We start from the raw sequence: 20,425 nt of genomic DNA, 5'->3' as shown, positions 1-20,425 counted from the left end.
GAGAAGTGTGGACCCAGAAGCCGTCTAAATCCCGACGTCAGAGGACCGGATGGGTAATCTGCAGCCCCCGCAGCCCCCCCGCATCCCCCCGCAGCCTTAGGCAGTGCTGAAAACTGGTCCTCTGCTACATGGAAAAACGGGCTGCCAAACGGCTCCCGGTGTCCGAAATGCATGGGACGTAAGGAAACTTAGTTTCAGGGAGGTGCTCAACATGCTTTTAACTTCCAGACACTTTTTCAGGTGCAGGATCTCTAAATTTAAAGCAATCAGTCCAACTGTCAATCTGAACAATGGACAGGAAAAACACTCATTTTTCTGTCTTTCTAGATTTCTTGGATAAAAATGTATTTATTATACTTTTCCAGACGAATAAGTAAAATAATGCTTTAATTTTAGAGGTGCTACACCTGAAAGTACATCAAGTATGTTACCGGAAAAGCTAACATACTACTCAAAACGAAGTAAGTGCCAGGAGGGTGCCTGGTCTATGTCTATTTTGCAGGAAAAAAGGTCAAGAAGCAACAACACTGTGCTCATTCTGGTTGTTTCTGGGATGTGGACTCCTGGGCATTTCAGAGCTTGTTTCCCCTTATTGATACGTTACAGTGTTTTATCAACAAATATAAATTACTTTGTAATCCCAAAGGAACTAATTAGATTTAAAGCATCTGTTCATGACAACGTGAGAAGCTATTGCCACCTGTGCCTGAAAGCTGGGACACTGTGTGTCGGGAGGTCCCGGTGAGGGTGCTGGGAGCCATTCTGGGTGCTGGGCCACCGTGGGAACAATAACAGACACGGGCCCCGCTCAGCAGGCACATTGCTGTCCAGGGGGGGAGGCAGCCCTTCAACAGATGACGACCGGACACCATTACTGATGAATACCGAGGCTCTGAAGTGTTGGGTTGGTCAAAAAGTTCGTTTAGCTTTTTCCATACAATGCCTCTAGTAGTGTTTAGTTGTCTTTGATGTCATTCGAAAGAATTTTATTAGACTGTGTTGTGACAGCTGTCACGTCAGCAGGCATTAAGAAAACTTATCAAAATTGGTGAATTTTCGTGCAGCCATTTTAACATTGAAGAGGGAAGAAGATCTGCAACACTTTTGGCATGTTATGTTTTCTTGTTTCAAGAAAGAAAAATGCAACTGAAATGCAGAAAAGATTTGTGCAGTGGATGGGGAAGGTGATGTGATGGATTGAATGTGTCAAAAGTGGTTTGTGAAGTCTTGGGACTATTGACATTTTGGGCAAATAATTCTTTGCTGTGGGGCTGCTTTATGGACTGGGAGATGTTTAGCAGCTCCCCTGGCCTCTACCCACTAGAAGCCAATAGTGCGAGAGCCGACATACTCAAAATATCCAAATCAATAAACTTATTGGTGAAAATGAAAAGGGGTCTTTGAGTTTCCAGAAAAACAAGTCATAGACTTTTTGGCCGACCCAATAAAAGGACTCCAGACCTCTGAGAGGAGAGTGTGAGGCGGTGAAAGCATCCTAGACTTGGGAGCGAGGACACCCCTTTCTCCTCGAGGGAGTGACAAGAAGCAAGATGAAAAGGGTGAGAAGGTATTCCTGGTCCCATGATGCACCACTGTGGGGTTGCAGGACTTATGATGTAGCTGCCCGGGCAGGACTTGGGACTTGTAGCCCATCTCAGTTAACCAAGTTGTCTGGGCAGAAATCCTTCTCTTACTCCACATGGGAAAGAACCGTGAGCTGTTCTGTAGTTCCTTCTCTTGTTTCCCCACCCCCGAGTAAATGGTCAACCACCCGAGTCCCAGCGTTACTCCCCATGCTCCTGTTCTGGAGTTAGGTTCCCACCATCCTACCTTAGGACGGGTGGGAAGGCAAGAAAAAAGGAGAGTAAGCTTTTTGCTCTTTCTCTCAAGTCGTCCAATTCCTAGTTGTAAATGACCTCAAAAGGAGCCAGGATTCCGTCCGCTGCCTGAAGGGGGCACTGCCGTCCCTCTGCTCTACCTGCACCACGAAGGAAGTGCCAGCAGGAATCCTCTCCAAGGGGCTCTAGCCTGGTGGACACCTGGAGGGCCAGGCAGCCACAGGCGGGGAACCTCCTGGGGACCTGCGATGGCCACACTCACCTTCCAGAGCAGCACGGCCAGCAGCAGGAAGATGAGGATCCCCACCAGCAAACTGATGGCGATGATCCAGCCCACGACGTAGCCACGGGGCTCCAGGTTGTGCAAGGCCTCGAACACCACCTAGGAGGCAAAGCAAGAGTGAGGATGTTTCCCACTGGGAGTGTCCGGCCCGAAGGAGCCCAGCCTGGACTTGACGTTTGGGGTGGATCAGAGCAGAAACCATTCCTCCCCACCTGGAGACAAAGGAAAGAAAACTGCCTACAAAGCACGGTGGTCACTCTGGGGGTGGAAATGAGGCCTCCTGGCAACACACGTCCACTAGCTGTGTGACCTTGGGCAAGGTCCCTTACCTCTCTGAGCCTCATTTTTCTGATCTGCAAAGCAGGGATAGAATAGCACCTCCCTAGAGAATTCGAGGGGATAACGCAGGTAGATCCCCAGCATGGCACCTGGCAGAGCTTACCCTTGATCAGTGGACGTGCTTCTCCTGGCATTGAGCAGCATCATTGCCGGCAGGGAGATTTAAAACAAACAAAAAAATTCCTCACCTGAGGATATATTCATTGATTTTAGAAAGAGAGGAAGGGGAAGAGATAGAGAAAGACTGATGTGAGAAACATTGATTGGTTGCCTCCTGTATGTACCCCGACTGGGGATTGAATCCGCAACCTTTTGGTACATGGGACAACACTCCAACCAACTTAGCCCCCCAGCCATGGCAGGAGAATTTTGTTGAGGTTGTCCATGGTTGGCTACTTTTTAATTTTTTTTTAAAACATTTTATTTATTTATTTATCTTTAGAGGGGAAGGAGAGAGGGAGAGAAACATCAATGTATGGTTGCCTTTCATGCGTCCCCTGCTGGGAGTTGGCCTGCAGGGAACTGGCCTGCAACCCAGGCATGTGCCCCGACTGGGAATCGAACCGCGATCCTCTGGTTCGCAGGCCTGTGCTCAATCCACTGAGCTACGCCAGCCAGGGCCTAATTTTTAAAAACTATTTATTGACATTTAATATGCATAGAGAAAAGTACACCTAACCTATGGGCACAGCTCACCGAACTTTCACAAACTGAATGCTAAACCCACCTGCAGAACCAGTACCGAGATCAAGAAACTGCATGTGACCAGCCCCCGAGAGGCCCCTCACCCTCCTTTGCAGTCACGACTCCCACCGAGGGCAACGCTACCCTGAAGGTACCTCGGCTCTACTTCTAAGAGCCTGGATTAGCTTCACCTGCTTTTGTCCTCAGTGTAACTGGAATCCAACATGATGTTTGGGAGACTCCACCAGGTTGGGGCCTGTCTATTCTCATTGCTAGGTTTCAACGGTATCCCCCTGTGTGGATACCTGCTCATCTATCCAGCCTGCCTACTTAGAGGCTTTTACAAAGAATGATTTTCAGGCAGTGGGCCGTGCCTAAGGAGGGATACTTGGGAGTGGAAGGTGGGAAAGAAATGGGCTCTACGATCTGTCATCACAAGCCCACTGCTTTCTGTCTGGTTCAGATGAGAGACTCCTGCCTTCAAAGTCAGATTCATGTCTTTGGGTTCTCACCCCTAAAGAGCTCCCTGTGGCATTATCTCCCGTGTTCAGAATCTCTCGTGGTGTCTTATACAGGTGAACCGTGAGACACTATTGGCCAAGAAGGGTGACCTCAGGGGACCAAGACACTGCCTCTCCATTTCCTCCTCTGTGCAGTGGTGGTCTGAGAGGGGAAATAGGTAGTTTATCTGAGATCCTGGTGTACAGTCATGCAATTAATCTGCTGAAGCTCCACGTTGACAATGAAGCATTGAGGTGGGCTGTGAGCTAAGAGAGGTCAGCTGCAGAGCCCAGCCCTTTGGGTCACCCTGGTGGCTTCTTCTCAGGGCCACTGACTGCCCCTCGGTGTCAGAAATCGACATCCCAGCAAAGCCACACCAGAGGCCTGGTTTTGTGGATGCAGACCCAGTGAGATCCCGCTACAGTTTAGTCTGGCCAATTCCACAAGAATGCCCCGTCCCGTCCCCGGAATGCGTGCCTCATCTTTTATTATTTTTAGTGCCGCCACTCAGCTTCTTGGACGCGTGCTGTGTGCTTTGGCAGAGCGGATTCCTGCACATCACGGCTCGAATAAACTCACTTGTGGGTGGAGACCGGAGCACCCTTCAGTTCTAACAAGTCGTATCTCAGCTGCAAACCCAAAGGAAGGAACTGCAGCAAGGACCAAGGGGGCACACAGGACGGACAGCTCTTGTCTCCACCATGATAGGCTGGCAATGCTGGTCAAGCCCCCATACCTGTCCCCAAGTACCTTTCCTCTCTGTCCTCTTGTTCCAGTCCCCAGTTCACTGCCCCAGTCCGGGTCTGGTCTTCTCCCACCAGCCCTGCTTCAGGAGCCTCAGGGAGGCCTCCTGCAGTTGTCTTTTCCCAAACACATTCTCACCGTGTTGCTTCTCAGCTTCCATGACCAATGGCTTCCCTTTGTGCGGAACACATATTCTAATCCAGGGTACCAGGCTCTGCACAACTGGCCTCCCTCCTAACTTTTCAGCCCCTCGTGTGATGTGTGTCCGTGACACTCCTGTCAATTACAGTCATCTGCCTGTGGGATGTGGCTTTTTGTCACCCTCAGGGCTCTTTTGCTTTCCCTTTGACAGACTCCAATATTGCTCATCTTCCAAACGTTCTTACCTTGGATGCATTAATTCTGTACTTAAAAATTTACCCTAAAGAAACAGAAACTACAGAAAAAGTTTTATATTCAAAGATGGTCACGGCAGGATTATTTGTATTGGTGCACAAGTAGAAATATTCTAACTGTCCAACCACAGGGCGATGGAGAAATTACGAGCAATCAAACAGTGGAATGCCACAGGGCGGATAAAACGCTGGTGATAAATCGGGCTGTCAAAGTAAGCTTTGCAAAAAATTAAAACATGACTCTCATACAAAAATACAGCAAGCGCACGTCAAAGACTTATTTACTTCTTATTGAGGGAATCAGCAGGATGGTAAAGGCAGTTCAAAGAAGGGTCTGAATGTATGTGCAATCACAGAAAAAAAGACAATTCTGATATTGGACACAAAACTGGTTGGTACCCGAGAGGGCAATAAACCACATTTTCTGCCAGGCAGAAGTCGTTTTCATCTTTTCTGGCAAAAGCCGTGTACAACTCATCAGTCTCCCATGGGTTGATGGATGACTTCACAGAAGCCGGGCCATGGAGAACCAGGCCGGCCTGGGAAGTTAGGCAGTGCTGTTCCCAAGTTTTAGGGCACACAAGGAGCACGTGGGGCACCTGGATACTGTGCAGACTCTGAATCTGCCAGGCAGGGTTGGTGCCTGCGGTTCAGTGTGGCAAATGAGCGCCCTGGTGATGCCGGCGCTGCTGGTCTGTGACCACACTCAGCAGGAAGGGGACAGAGGGGGCTCTGAGATGCCTTTGGAAGGACGTCATCTCTTTTCTCGATTTCCAAGTTTTACGTGCTTTTCCAAGTTTTCCACATGGTAATAACATGTGAAAAAACAATAAACGTTACCATGTTAAGTGTAAAAACCAAGATATCAATTAAATATATAGAAGACTTCAGCTTTGCAGAAAAAACGGTAGAAAACTTAAAAGTACAAAGGTGCTTTCTGAGATTACGGGTGTTTTTTCCTTGTTGCTACTTTTTACTACTTAAAAAACATTTTTTTAACTGAGCATTTAAAGCCAACTTAAAAACATCAGAAACATGTACTGCTCCAACACCTCCTCTCCGGAGAAGCCTGCCCACTCTCCTCTTTTCAGCAGAATCAGTCATTCTCTGAGCTTCTGAAACACGGCAACTTCAAATCTCTTTTTAGCAGAGAAAGCCTAGAACCCCAGTGTACGGCACAGAAAAATGGGGGTTCACGGGCTGCGAAGAAGGACAGCCAGAGCTCTGTCTGCTAGCCCCCTTCCCAAGCCACCCCCCCAATCTCCACCCCAGCAGCCCCTGCACCAACTCAAGGGAACCACCCCCAGCCCCACAAAGCTTCATTTTAAAACCACCGTGAGCGGGTCATGGTCCCAGTTCCAAGTCCTTCTCACTCGGAAAGGTAAGGATGTATCTTCTTGTCCACAGGCTCCGGCAAATTGAATTCCTACACAACAAGGATCCCAATGCCTGCTCTCCTGCCATCTAACCCATGGTAGTGATTCATTATGTGATTCGTGAATGCACACATTAATAAAGTGTTTTCTACCATAATATGAGATGGGGCATGGATATGATTCAGTCTGCGACAGAAGAGAAGATGGGATTTGAAGCTGCAGGCTCTGACTGTACTTTTCTGTCCTTCCAAAATAGATCTGCGAATGTTACTTTTCTGTGGGGGAGTCCTGGCCACCCATTTATCCATCTGCCCATCTACGGACCCATCTTTCGGTCTGTCCATTCATCTACCCCTTTGTTTGTCCATCCATTTGACAAATGTATATGCAGCACCTACTATTGCCAAGAACTGTGGGGACTCCCTGATGAATAAAACAGGGAGTCTATGCTCTCATGGAGCTTTCTGCTTGCCAAATAGACACATAAGTACACAATTATAACTCTGGAGAGTGCCCCAGGGGAGAGGTTCTCGGTTATAAGAGATTAAGACAGGCATGGCAGTCAGAAAGAGTCCCTTGATGAACTGCCTGAGTTGAGAGTTAGAGGATAAGCAGCAGTTAAGTACATAGTCAAAGAGGGGAGGGAACATCATTTCAAGGAGAAGGGACAGCATGTGCAAAGTCCCTGTGGCAGGAGTGAGCTTGGCAGGGGTAAGACACTGCCAGCAGACAGCGAGGTTGGAGCAAAGAGACTGAACCAGAAGCCAGAGGAAGATGCTCAAGGTGAGGCTGGAGAGAGAGGAAAGGCCGGAGCCACACTGAGAACTATACGCATCCCTGACCAGTGTAGCTCCGTTGACTGGGCGGTCGTACTGAAAAGCGAAGGGTCTCTGATTCAATTCCGGGTCAGGGCACATGCCTAGGTTGGGGGTTCAGTCCCTGGTCAGGGTGCATGAAAGAGACAACGGATTGATGTTTCTCTCACATCGATGTTTTTCTGCCTCTCTTTCTCCTTCCTTTCCCATGTCTCTAAAAATAGATTAATAAAATCTTTTAAAAAAAGAACTATATGTCTTAAGAGAAATGGGAAGCCAATGAAGGATTTTCACCAGGGCAGTGGCCAAGCTGCCCAGAGAATTAGAAGGGAGAATGTTACGTGGGGGTTCAAGGAGCAAACAGCCTCATTGAGAGAGTTGCAGGGGAAGGGGTTTCCCCAGGGGAGACCCATGCTTCTGGTGTGAAAAGGGAAAAAAGACTGAGTTTGGGGGTGCCTGTGTGCTGGTTTTAGAGGGTGGGGGGAGGCAGAGGTTCTAACCAGCTGGGGGGGGGAAGGTGGCATGCCTGCATGCCTGCAGCCTGCAGCTGGAGGGCTTAGGTGTTGGATGCCAACTCCTGAAACAAGAGAATGAGGAGCATGGGGGTTTGCCTCAACAGAGCCTTTGAGGAGGACAGACACCAGCCGGGAGTGATGGCAGGGCCCAGACGCTGGGCATCCTGCCTGCTGCTGTGAAGTCGAAGGCACCTGAAGTTGGCAAGCTGGCATCAGGAAACGACCGGGAGCCAACTTCCAGTCTGAGGCAGCTGGCGAACCTAAACCACAACGCTTGATTCACTTCTGTGTTTCTGGAAGCTTCCACATTCGGACCATCGCAAATGTGCCTAATGTCGCAGATGGAAATGCTCTCAGGTCTCCATAAGGGCTGAGGACCTGGCCACAATGGGGCACACCTGGCCCAAGCCAGACCAAGGGCTTCCAGCGCTGGGGAGAACCGTTCAGTCAACACCACCCACTGCCCCGGTCAGGGGAGCTCCAACGGGCAAAGGTCAATTACAACAGCAAGCCGCCCTCTGCACTCAACAGTACCCACGTCTTGCGGGGGGAAGGGCTTTGTATAAAATGAGAAGTAGAAAGAGGAGAACATCTGGGACAATGCAAGGAGATTTTCGCCTGCTTCTTATTATACCTATTATGCTATGGGGGTGTGGGGGAGGGGCCCGGGGGCCAGGAGACGTTCTCAGCCAAACGCTGTTGTAAGTTGCTCTCGGAACTTAGCCTCCAGAAAGCACCATCAGCTCGGGGGAGCAGGGAGGCTTCCGCAGACAACATCGATGAACAGGACATAAACTGCCTTTGGCAAATCAACTTGTGAGCCCGAGCTGTGATAAACAGAGACGTCAACCATGCCCATGCCCGCCAGGTGCCAGCTCCCAGAAATTTCTTGCTCTGTTAGAATTCGCACAGGAATAAACTGGGCTGGTGCCAACTCCTTTGTTGTTAATAATAGGTCACATTTGTTGAGAACTTACTGTGTGCCAGACGCTGTGTTCCCAGACGGTTTATGTCCATTCCCCCTGAAAGTCCTCAGAACCTCTCTTCAAAGGGAGGAGGAGAATGCAGCTCATTTACCTCAAGCTATCCAGGGCTCTGCAGGACCCCTAATTCTCCTCGGAGACAGAACGAGAGGGAAGCCTCCAGGAAACAGACAGCAGCTTTCCCGTGAAGAAACCGAGGCTCACCGAGCCGACCTGATACCCACAGTCGAACATCCGGACCAGAGGGTGTATGGACTTGAACCCACAGTGCTCCCTATGCACAGAGGGAAGGTCAACCCAGAAGTGCTGACTTCCCAAAAGGGCCAAGGCTGTGAACTGAACCTAAGTGGTTTTAGGGACCATGCAGCTGGGACTCGCTGTCCCGATCAAATGGTGCTTGCCTGGGCGGGTGAGTTGGAAGTGAAAGCGTGGCTGTGGTCATGAGGCTTCCTTCTGGGGGCTGATGTGGACTGAGAAGGGGAAGCCCTAGCTGGGGTAACGAGAGCCAGGTCCCATCTCAACAAGCCGGCTGTGCTCCAAGGGCACCTGGGCAGTTTCAACAGAGATCCTTTAAAACTAGTGGTTAGTTCTATTCCATGCTGGGGGCTTTGCAATGGTCCACGCCCTTGCATCCCACACGGCTCTGTGCCTTCCCATGGGACTGCGTGGCTGCAGGGGAGTCACGGGTGAGGGAGGCTTCCATGCACCACAACTGAAGGGCTCCAAACATTTACCCTATGAAATCAGCAGGGAGGCAGCACTCATTCACGCACATCATTTCTTACAACAAAACAAAGCAGAAAGTACCAATGCTCCTCCACCAGAAAGTCAGTACTAATCGGCGGTTTGAATGGTCGAACGAGGACTCTAGCTCACACGGGAGCTCTGAGGAGAGCCGGGGGTGGACTGGCCAAACACTGACCCTCAGTATTAGAGAAGCACGTGGGAAGGACAGTTGTCACTTTTCAGCAGCCTGGTCCTGAACCTGCTTCCAGTGCTGGAGAGTCCTCTGTGTGAGTCTTAGGGTGCGGGTGAGGCTATATTGTGAAAGCCAAAGATGCCAGTGAGCTGCTCTCCCTGGCTTCCTGGTGCCCCAGCAACAGGGACCTAACCTCAGCCAGGGAGAGGGTCCTGCCTGTTTCCAGAGCAAGAAGCTCTGAGAATCCAGGGACGCCTGCATCCAGAGCACCAACCCAGGCTCCTCCAGGCCTCACTGTGCCTGTGGTCCCAGTGCTCAGATTCCTCGACACCTCTCATATCCCCCGGTCAGGTTGTCCAGTGTCTCAGGTAATCCTGAGACTCGCCAGATACCCTTCTCATCCACCTGGTCCTGCCAAAAGGAGACAGAGCCAGCCCCCCAAAGGGACAAAGCGCTGCCCCTGCTTGCACCCAAGACCTCAGCCTGGTGCACAAACTGCACGTGGCAATGACTTATTCCTTTATCTGTGGGTTTCTGTGTTTCTCACATATTCTGCTATTTTAAAATATCAAGAACACGAATTTGCTCTGTAATTCCTATAAGCTGCCCCTGCAGCCTGAGAAGCAAGTGTGGGGGTGGCGGAGCCGATTCCACAGATTCTTGGTTTGCTCTGGGGAAGTTCCTGTTGGCAGCTGTTGGCAGTTCTCCCTGAGAAGTAACAAGGCTGGAATTCTCAGGTGTGGATCTACACCAAGCTAAGTAAGGCTGGCGTGGGTGGTCTCGGATCCATGCTCACACCCTACCTGGGAAGAACCCTAAGATCTATTTACTAATACACAGGGCAAATGCCTTCAAGACCTATTTCCGGGCATTTACCTAATTGCTCTGCAAAGCACTACTCATTCCATGACCTAAAAATGATAGACACAAGGAGTCACAGGAAAATTATTTCATTTCCCTCGCAGTTGACTGCCATGTAGACTCGATGTAGTTAAGAGACTGTGTTCCTCTTCTTGCTCCGATCCTGCTCATACCAGCTGCAAGCACACTTCCTGTTCATTCCAAGGCCATAAACAGGTGGTGCCCAATCTAAAATTTGGTGCCATTTTGCCTGATTTAAATTTGGTGGCTACCCTCTATGGAAGTCTCCCCCCTCAGAGGCACGATAAAAGCCAGGCGTTCGGAAGAATCACACAGGAAAGAGCATGTTTGTTCTAAAAAGGCAAATCTTCCTTCTCAGAAAAGATCTCCCTTTTTTTTTTCTGCCAGAAAACTTGAGACCAGATTGTAGAACTTCATCTGAGGTCATGGACTAAAACAGGCAGAGTAAGGGAAAGGAGGGAGAAGGGGGCATTGGAGGGTGATGATGGGTGTTACTTTTTTCTTGGGAGGACTGACAAAAATCAGTGGAAATGAGAGCTGCTTCTAAAGAACTCTTGATAATGAAAATATTAACACAGTGCTCTGAATGGAACCATAATAATGGAAGTGGCATTTTGGGGGCAAACAGGTGACTCAGAGCCCAACAATGGGGAGTTCAGTAATGCCTTCCTGGATCCCGCACACAGCTCAATGTCTTAATCAAAGACAATGTTCTCCATGATAGATTTTAAAAAATCTATACAAGGGGCCCTGGCTGGTGTGGCTCAGTGACTTGAGTGCTGGCCTGAGAACCAAAGGGTCTCCAGTTCGATTCCGAGTCAAGGCACATGCCTGGGTTGTGGGCCAGACCCCCAGTAGAGGGTGCATGAGAGGCAATCACACATCGATGTGTCTCTCTGTTTCTTTCTCTCTCCCTTCCCTTCTGTCTATAAATAAATAAATAAATAAATAAATAAATAAAGAAAGAAAGAAAGAAAGAAAGAAAGAAATCTTTAAAAAAATAGATCTACACAGTCTACCTGTAGGAAACTTGTTAATCAGTTCCATTAGGTCTTGACTGGGAATGCTGTAGTCTACCAGAACACACCATGCCTCTCAGGCTGGGCATGTGTTTCTCTAGAACTTTCCAAGTAGAACTATGACAACAAGTTCCAGTGTCAGGTCAGGTGAAGGTCTGAATTGGCAGTGAAATGGCCACAAAAGGCCAAAGCCAACTTGAAACATTTGACCTGCCAGGGAGACTGGCCATGGGTAATGGAGGATTCCAGCATCCTTCCACTTCCTCCCTTCAGTTTCTGTGAGTCAAATGACGGCATGGACAATTTCTCAGTGTGACCAGAGGAGGAAAGCTGTACATCTGACCGTCCGTCCCGCACTGAGACCAGAAGGGCCAGGTTCTGCTGCAGCTTTGATGCCCTCACCCTTTCAGAGGTTCACACGGTGTTCATTTTGCCCCAGCTGACGGCTGCGTCTCCGCTCACTGCCAACCGGAGCAGGACTGAGATCTCACTGGGGTCCCCAGGGACTTATTTCTACATGAACCTTCCCAACCAGGGTCTTGTAACAGTGGGCTTTGGTCCAAACCCACCCTAACATTTGCATACGTGGGGCCTCCATGGCCATCAGAAAATAAATGAACAATCTTTGTTGTAAGTCAATGATCTTCACGAACATATCCCCTCTGTGAATTTGTCAGAGCAACACGGACTCTTCCAAGAGAAGGCGACATCTCCCTTGAGACGACGCAAACGCCAGGGAAGGAGAGGCAGAAAGGCAGCCTCCTCTACAGCTCACTGGCAAAGCCAGTCACAGGCTGCTGTCTCCCCTTTCCATTTGCCTAGGGCCTGAGAGTGCGTGAGTGTGTGTGTGTGTGTGTGCTCGCGCGCGCGTGCACGTGTTGGGCGGTGGGGTGGGGTGGTCAAAGGATGAGCTTCCCCTCCCCACCCCACTAAAAGGCAGTAGAATTCCAAGGTCACTCTTTTCCTCCAGCCTCGCTGCAACTAAGTCTCCCGGTCACCACAACTTCCCACACCTTTGAGGTCTGTATGCCTTTGATTCCATGGAAAACCAGGCAGTGGGTGGAGAATGAAAGAGAAGGTTCTGGGACTTGGCAATTTGGATGCGACCCCTTTAACTTAGTCACACAACTTGTTTTTTGTCCATGGAGCAATTTCACTGGAAAGGCAGCTGAGGTTTCAGGGAAAGGTCTGAGGAAGATAAAAATAGCCTTGGCTTCAGGGTGGAAATCCAAGGCCTGTCAAGGGTCCTTCCAGACTGTTTTTCCTTTGGCTGGTCATAGCAGGGAGCTTTCACATCACGATGGCATCCTGAGGAACGATGCTATCACAACACGAGCAGACCGCAGAAGCTTCCCACGGGGGTCTGGAAGCCGAGGCAGGCCTCCCACAAAGCTGGCATCTCGCCTCAGAAACCATCTTTACCCTCAAATTCCGGCACCAAGCCGCCCAGATTCCCTCCCCTCCGAGAAGGGCTGTCCCAGGGGTGGCTGGCTCACCGTCATCTCCTCCAGGTTCCCACCGGGTATCTCCACCACCCTGAGGGCAGGGTCTGCCTTCACCTTGGCTCGGGTCATGAACTGGATGACCGATGAACTGTCCTGTGGAGGAAGAGACAAAACTCACCGTGAGGTCTTTCAGTGACAGTGGCTGGGTACCAGGCAGAACAGAAATGCCAAGATTCCACGGGGACCAGACACAAATTGTATCACTGAGGTAGCGACCTCCCCATCCCAGGCACCCACCGCGACGGAGAGCTCCAGTCTCTCTCCAGGGAACTCTTCCCTATCATGGTGGGTGCTGAGAAACTGCAGCGTTTGCTAATCGTCAACACATGCAAGCGTGTGTGCTGTGGTTTCCGAATGGAGAGAGCCAGACATTGGGATACTGATACTGACACAGTCACAAGGAGCAGAGAATAAATAAAGCTGTTTAATTGTGTAACACAAATCCAGGCCTGGCATCCCACAAAAGGCACTTGACTGACACTCTCAAACGTCTCCCCGCCCTGACCACAACCTTCAAACCCTTCCCATGAGTTACTTTTAACTCTTCCCTGGCTCTTAAATCAAGGTGTTTTGGGTTCAAGACCATGTCACATGGAAAGGGGGTACCTGATGGAGACATGAGAAAGCAGGAAGCACCTGGCTTGTAAATTCGGTGTGGGCACCTCCAAGACTGAGGAAGAGCCCACCAGCCAGGTTCAGTCAGAAGCCTTGGTATGAGCTCACAGTTAAAGCCACTGATCCAGAAAACGGGAAAACGGCTCCAAGGCCAGGGTGGAGAAGGGATCTGGAAAAAGACGGGGGCTGGCAAAATACAGCTTAGGAAAGGGCCAGGACCTCGGGCCAGGGGTACGGAGGAACCACGGAGCAGAGAAGCAGCCTGGCTTCGGTCGTGGAAACGGGGGACCCACAGCTGGAGCATTCAGCACCCCCCCTGTGGGGATGTGGGGGTGGGGCTCTGCCATCTAGGCGTCTTGTAGTGCACCCACCCACGTCGACCCAGCTTGCCTGCACGCAAGGAGGCGCACGGCAGACGTCAGCTCCGGCCCACTTCTGGTTAAACCCGCCACCAACAATGGAGAGTGGAGGACTCTCCTGATAGGAGACGGTTCCGAGGGGCCCCTCTGTGCGTTGCTGACAAAGAAATCAGCAAGACCTACCTGGATGCACAGGATGCCACTTTGTGATGCCACTTTGTGGACTTCACCTGGGCTTTATACACTGATTGTGGCTCTTTTTTTTTTTTTTTAATATTTGGTAAGACTTTTTAACATAGATTTTATTTATTTATCTTTAAAGGGGAAGGGAAGGAGAGAGATATCAATGTATGGTTGCCTCTCATGAGTTCCCTGCTGGGAACTGGCCCGCAACCCAGGCATGTGCCCTGACTGGGAATCGAACTGCGATCGTGTGGTTCTCAGGCCCGTGCTCAATCCACTGAGCTATGCCAGCCAGGGCTTGATTGTTGCTCTTTTTTGAAACAGTAATTGCCCTGACTGTGTGGCTCAGTGGACTGGACACCTGCCCTGTGAACTGGGAGTTTGCTGGTTGGAGTCCCCAGTCAGGGCACGTGCCTGGGTTGGAGGCCAGGTCCCCAGTGGGGGAGTGTAAAAGGCAACCGATCAACGTGTCTCTTGCACATAATATGTCTCTTCCTCTCTTTCTCCCTCCCTTCCCCTCTCTCTAAAAATAAATAAATAAAATCTAAAAAAAATACAGTAACAAAAATCTTTTAAATGCTCTGGGAAGATTGTCTCTCCAAGGTACTGCTCCAGTTAATGCACATGAAGCACTGAATAAGTTTGTGTGCAAACAACCTTTTACCGGTTTTAATGGTTTTATAAATGTGTGGTTTCATGTGCCAGGACATACTGTGTTTTCAATCTAGGATGATAACAATGGTCATCTCAGGTATTAATCATGACAATAATAACAACCATAATAATGATGCTAATTGTCAAAGTTCAAGGCCAGGCAGATGAGGAACCTGCCACAGCACAGGCCTTGGAGGTGGCAGAAGAACACTTACTTGCAAAGAAGTCTAAATCCTCTGACAATTAGAAAAATCAGATCCTACATTTCAAACGAAAACTTGCTAAGGTCAAAACAATAAGACCGCAAATTCCCTTGTCCAGGGCCGGACCCTGAGGTCAGAGGAAAACAAACACGGGGCCGGCCAGTCAGACCGCAGGGCTGGCGCCACTCCATGTCCTCGGGGAGGCGGGAGGGCTCTCGGAGCCGCCTCTTGCCCTACCCCCCAAGGGAGGTCAGGGCCAGCTTCAGGGGACCAACATTTGGCATTTCAAACTCCAGGGGCAGCTGAAATTTCTGCTGAACTGGCACTTTTGGGGAGAATGACCTTCCAACACCCACGTAAGACACCCCATGGCTCTCTGCTCTCTTGGGTGCTGACTGGACGGCACGGCCCACAGGGACAGCAGAGAGTGGGACACGTTGTTTGCGGACCTCTGAGAGAGAGGGAGATGCAGAAGGTCAGGCCACCAAGCCGTGCCCCAGGAGGGCGTGAGGCTTTGAGAGTGAATCAAGCAGCCGTCAGGGTTCAGGGTGAAGGGGAAATCGGAGTGGGAAGTTTCCCACCATCGGCACCAACACCAGGGCTCAGTCGACAGCGGGGAATAAATCTGTCACCAGAGCCACTTGTCAAGAACACAGGCAGGCTGAGTAAGCCCACACAATCACAGTCCCTCAGCTGACCCAGGGACCCCCACCAGGACGCCCTCCTGTGACCCAGGGCTGCCAGGCTCCCATCTGGAACCGCAGGGTGGTCAGTGGTGCCCTAACGCATGTCCGGTCCTGTCACAACACTGTCCTTTTTCAAGGGACGGGGACAAGGAAGCTCTGCCGTGGGAGCCACTGTGCCCCAAACCTATTTCCCTCCCAAGGAATCCAGAGAAAGTGGGACTGAGCTCGGCTCTCCATGGAAAGTGGGGAAAGCACCCCGTCTTCCCCAGTGCCCGTGACTTCTCAGGTTGGCACACGACGGCCGGGCCTAGTTTAGAAAATGAGACTGGAGTGACTTTGCTAAGGATATTCACTCACACACTGACAGGCTGACATGGACTGACACGTTTAGTTTTTCCAAAGGAAAATAAATAGAATCTCTGTGGCTAACATGCATATTTAGCTTTATCTTCACATGGGATTATTTTGAAAGCATCTCGTTGGATTTGGCCTTTCATACTCAGCAACTCTTCTGTAGAAATAAATCACAGTGAATTTGTATGATTTTTTTAAGGGCCATCGATTCACTGACCGAGATCTTTTTTTTTTAACGACCCACTTTTGATACACTCACAATAGTGCAGTGACCTGAGGTTCAAAAGTTGGACTTCTCTGAAACAAGGTGTCACCTGAACAAGGGGTCGCCGACTGTGAGCCACAGGTCCTACCTGGCCCTTGGCCTGCTTTTGTAAAAGTCCCGTGGGAACACAGCCACTCCCGTGTGTCAGAGCCTGGCCTGCAGCCACCTCACAACACAACAGCAGAGAGGAACAGGCCAGAGACAGGGCCCCACGTCTGTGATGTTCACACTGTCCGTTTGGACAGAAAAGGTTTGCCAACCCCTTGTCTAAAACATGGTTCCCAGACCAGCAGTATTGGCATCACCTGGGAACTTGTCAGCAATGCAGAAACTCAGACTCCACCCCCAGGAACCTGCGTCTTAACAAGGTCTCCAGGTGATGCTGACGTTGGAGGAAACGGCAAACCGAACAGCTGGTGAAAACGGAGGGGCTGACTCAGCAGGTGTGGGGCGGCCGTTCTAACGAACTCCCGGGTGAGGCTGCCGTTGCCGATCTCACTCTGCACACGCCGCACCACACTCAGAACCTCGAGGGTCTTGTATTTCCCCCCTGGCCTCCTCCAGCGGAATTTCCAGTGGCACTGGCCAAGAAAGTCTTAAAAAGGGGCAGGCAGCGTTTCATGAGAAACCAAGTCAAATGCTTTTACACAAAGCTTGAGGGTGAGGTTGCTCAGGACTTACCTTCTTCAATATTTCTGTGTTCAGCAGCATGTAAATGTCGATGGTACGACTTTCTTCTTTAGCAAGTGCACTCAGGTTACAGTGCATTGTTAGGCAAGGGATTCCTGGTTTTTCACAGTCCTGAGAAGAAAAATCAGAGAACTGACAAGCAGTTTTAAGAACAAAGACAGATGCCCAGCCATTTATGGAGCTGAAGGCTCCATGGGCTTCTACTCTGGAGACTTAAGACAACTCCAGGCCTGGGAACTGCACAGGAAGATGCGATCATTCCTTCTCACCACCAGAGGGCAGTGGAGGGATTTCCCGCCCAGTGGGCACCAGAACATGCCTTCTCAAGCAACTGGATTTCGAAGGAGAAATAATTATTTTTAAAAAGCACCACATTTACCTATACTGAGAACATTTTGCTCATGAGTTCTGGACACAAGATGTCTTTCTTACATTGTGTAATTTCTGCCCACTTTTCAGGTAGGGCAGGCAGATTAGAGGACTAAGTAGTCATAAGACTCAAGAAAACACTGAAGTAAAGGAAAACACGTGTCAAATCAAGAAAATACGTGCACATTTCAAATTTATGTCACAAAAGAGCAGTTCCCTTTTGTACTGCAGGATCCAAAGTGTACACACATACTCTCATGATGCTTCACGTGTGGGGCAAAAGTTCTGGCTGATACACAGTTGTATCTGTCAGGCAACTAGATACCACCACACCTAACAATTCTAAGGGCTCTTAACAATGGCTGTATCATCAGCACTAAGTAAAAAAACAAAACAAAACAACCCAACATTCCAAGCAGCAAACAGCCCTACGTCTTCTAAAAAAGAACTAGGTATGAGATGTGCCTAAGCTGAAATAAAAAGCTAAAGAGATGGAATAAAAAATATGGGGAAAGGAGGCTTTGGAAAAACATGATTCCACCTTCAGTAACTGCACTTAAAAAAAATGGGGTAGCCCCGACCAGGTAGCTCAGCTGGTTAGAGAATCATCCCAATATGTCAAGGTTGAGAGTTCAATCCCCAGTCAGGGCACATACAAGAATCAACCAATGGATGCATAAATAAGTGGAACAACAAAGTGATGTTTCTCTCTAAAATAAATAAATAAATAAATAAATAAATAAATAAATTGGGGTATAACCTACATATAGAAAACAGATTAAATCTGAAGAGTCCATCTTGATATGTTTTCACATGCGTTTCTCAGATGAAGATGTAAAACATGTCCAGTACCTCAGTGGGCTCTCGCATGTCCCCTCCTGTTGATATTTCGCCAGAAGTAACCACTATCCTGACCTCCAGTGCCATGGACTGTTTTGCTGTTTCTGAACTTCATATAAGTGAAATATTGTTATAATACGTATCCTTTTGTCTCTAGCTTTGCCACCCAAATGTTACATCTAGGAAATTTATCCATGTGGTCCCGTGTGGCAGTTTTCTATTGGTCTATCATATTCCAGTGTATGGCTACCCCACAATTGTTTATTACAACAGATGGATAATTTGAATGTTCCCAGCTTTTGGCTATAATGACTGTGATTCTTGTTCCTATCTTTTGGTGGATGCAAGTACTTATTTCTCTTGGGGACATACCGTGCAGTGGAATTCCTGGGTCACAGGGTACACATATCTTTAGTTTTAATAGATACTGCCCACAGTTTTCCAAAGTGGCTGTACCAGAAGCATCCCTATTGATTAGACTCCTGTTCATTGGAGAGATGTTTCACTACTTTGTGCTCAGTGGGTTGCAAAGGTTTCCTGTTTGCCAGGCAATGGAACTTGAAATGTCAATTTAACACGTCGATCGAAACCTCAGGCTGAAAAATAGGAACTGACCACAGTCCTTGTGACTTGCTAAGCCAACTGATTAAAACCAGATTTGGGAAATAAGAAATACCAAACAGAAAACTGGCCTCTCATCTCAGACTTGCCTTCCTAGGGAGGGCCACCTGTGGGGACCCCACCGGCTAACCCAACCCAATTCTTACCAAGACTTTTCTTCCAGACTTGGTGAAAAAGGCAAATATAGTATGGAAGATGTTTTCTTGTTCTTGAGGGATGACGCAGGGGGTTGGGTTCTTCTGGAAGGAGCAGTTTCCCTTCTCTTGGCCCACCTGAAAGTGGAAAGGAATTTGTCAGAGCGGTCCACCCGAGAATGGATAGTGAGCATAGACCCTCACACTGTATAGACGGTAGTGGTCAAGCCCAAGGTCGACTTCCCCACGTCTTCATTCTCCAGTGGACAATAATGGCCGCAAAGCTGAAAGGCAGAAGAAGCAGGAGCACCCACATGGCCAAAGAGCAGAAAATGTGGATCCTCGGTCCCTAAGTAACTGAGAGGAGATGGCACACAACACGCAAATGACATGTGTCTGGGACCTGGTGACACTTCAGGAACAAAACGAACCTATGCTTCATGGTTTCCAAAGAGCATTTACAAGCATCTCACAACTGTCTGAGAGAAGCCTTCACACTCTTTCTCTGGGAGAGGAAAACGAGACTTGGGTTAAGTCACCTGCCAACCATCACTGAGTCCAAAACGCAGGTTTCGAAAACGGTCTTCTGACACCTTACACCAGGTCCACCATCAGAGGTTTTCAAACTGTGTTCCACGGAACCCCTAGAGTGCGGTAAAAACCCTTGTAGTTTCCTGGGGGAGAAGAGGCATCCCACAGGCCTGCTCTAGGCCCCTGCTTCTGCTCCAGGTGGAGCCTCATTCCCATTTAGTGCCGTTTAAAGCCAGGGTTCTGTCACCAAAAAAAAAGAAAGAAAGAAAGAAAGGAAAAAAGTGGGGCAGCCGCACAGGAGACGATATGCCCAGTGAGCGCTCAGTGAGTGACCTGATCTCGCTTCTGACGGCGACGGCAATGGCGCTGAGCTACAGGACCGTTAACATCAAAGACACCAAAAATAATGGTGTAGAGTTGTGCATGTTGATTTCTTCAAAACATTATTCTTAATGCCTCCATTGAGGAACTGTTAAAAAAAAACAAGGTCCTCTTTATGTATTATCATATCACACTGGTTGAAGCTGGAGACTTAGATACAACTTAAGATCAAGTTCAAAATTAATCATTAGTGATCCGTAATTTAGGATTATGTTTATGATTCCACTTCTAACTGGAAGCATCTGCTTAAACCCTCCTATCGTTAATGTCCTTGACTAAGATCCAGTGTATAGTTTGAATTTTTTGAAAAAAAAAAAATTCGACTTCTCATTCATGGTAGGTTTAGTTTAAAACTTTTACATAAAGAGACTTCTAACTTAAGCTAACAATGTTCGTCTTTTAATAATGAACTACAGAAATTAAGAACTGACAGTAACCAGAGGGGAGGGAATAATGGGGAGGAAAGGGGGAAGGGTTGTCAGGAATGTGTATAAAGGACACAGGGAAAAAGCCAAACGGGGAGTAAGATCGAGGGTGGGAGGTGGGGATGGTGGGAGTGATGGGGGGAAATGAAGACAATTGTACTTGAACAGTAAAAAAAACTTTAAAAAATATAATGAACTATAAAACAAGACCCCCCAAATTTGCTAAATTAATCTCACTTTATCTTTGCTCTGAACATATATGTTGGGATTTACTACATAGTATATGCCTGAAAATAAACAAGATGACAATATATTTC

At 48.8% G+C, this 20,425-nt stretch overlaps 1 protein-coding gene across 2 annotated transcripts in view; it reads right to left on the bottom strand.

The window, feature by feature from the left end:
- The window catches only part of ITGA9 (integrin subunit alpha 9), a 309,655-nt gene that overhangs the window by 13,960 nt on the left and 275,270 nt on the right, over nucleotides 1-20,425 (bottom strand). Inside the window, exons 24-27 of one of the 2 annotated variants that reach the window (XM_037070767.1) lie at nucleotides 18,784-18,909; nucleotides 16,799-16,918; nucleotides 12,790-12,891; nucleotides 2,101-2,220 (exon numbers count right to left, since the gene is read on the bottom strand). In XM_037070767.1, coding sequence (XP_036926662.1) covers nucleotides 2,101-2,220; nucleotides 12,790-12,891; nucleotides 16,799-16,918; nucleotides 18,784-18,909 — 468 coding nt within the window. The remainder of the gene's footprint in view (nucleotides 1-2,100; nucleotides 2,221-12,789; nucleotides 12,892-16,798; nucleotides 16,919-18,783; nucleotides 18,910-20,425) is intronic. The other variant, XM_037070768.1, reaches the window with a different exon arrangement.

The sequence above is a fragment of the Sturnira hondurensis genome, unplaced genomic scaffold (assembly GCF_014824575.4).
Source record: "Sturnira hondurensis isolate 20B ecotype Veracruz unplaced genomic scaffold, ASM1482457v3 Scaffold0019006, whole genome shotgun sequence".
In the NCBI taxonomy this organism is placed as follows: Eukaryota; Metazoa; Chordata; class Mammalia; order Chiroptera; family Phyllostomidae; genus Sturnira; species Sturnira hondurensis.
This window is presented reverse-complemented; position numbering and strand designations above follow the sequence as displayed.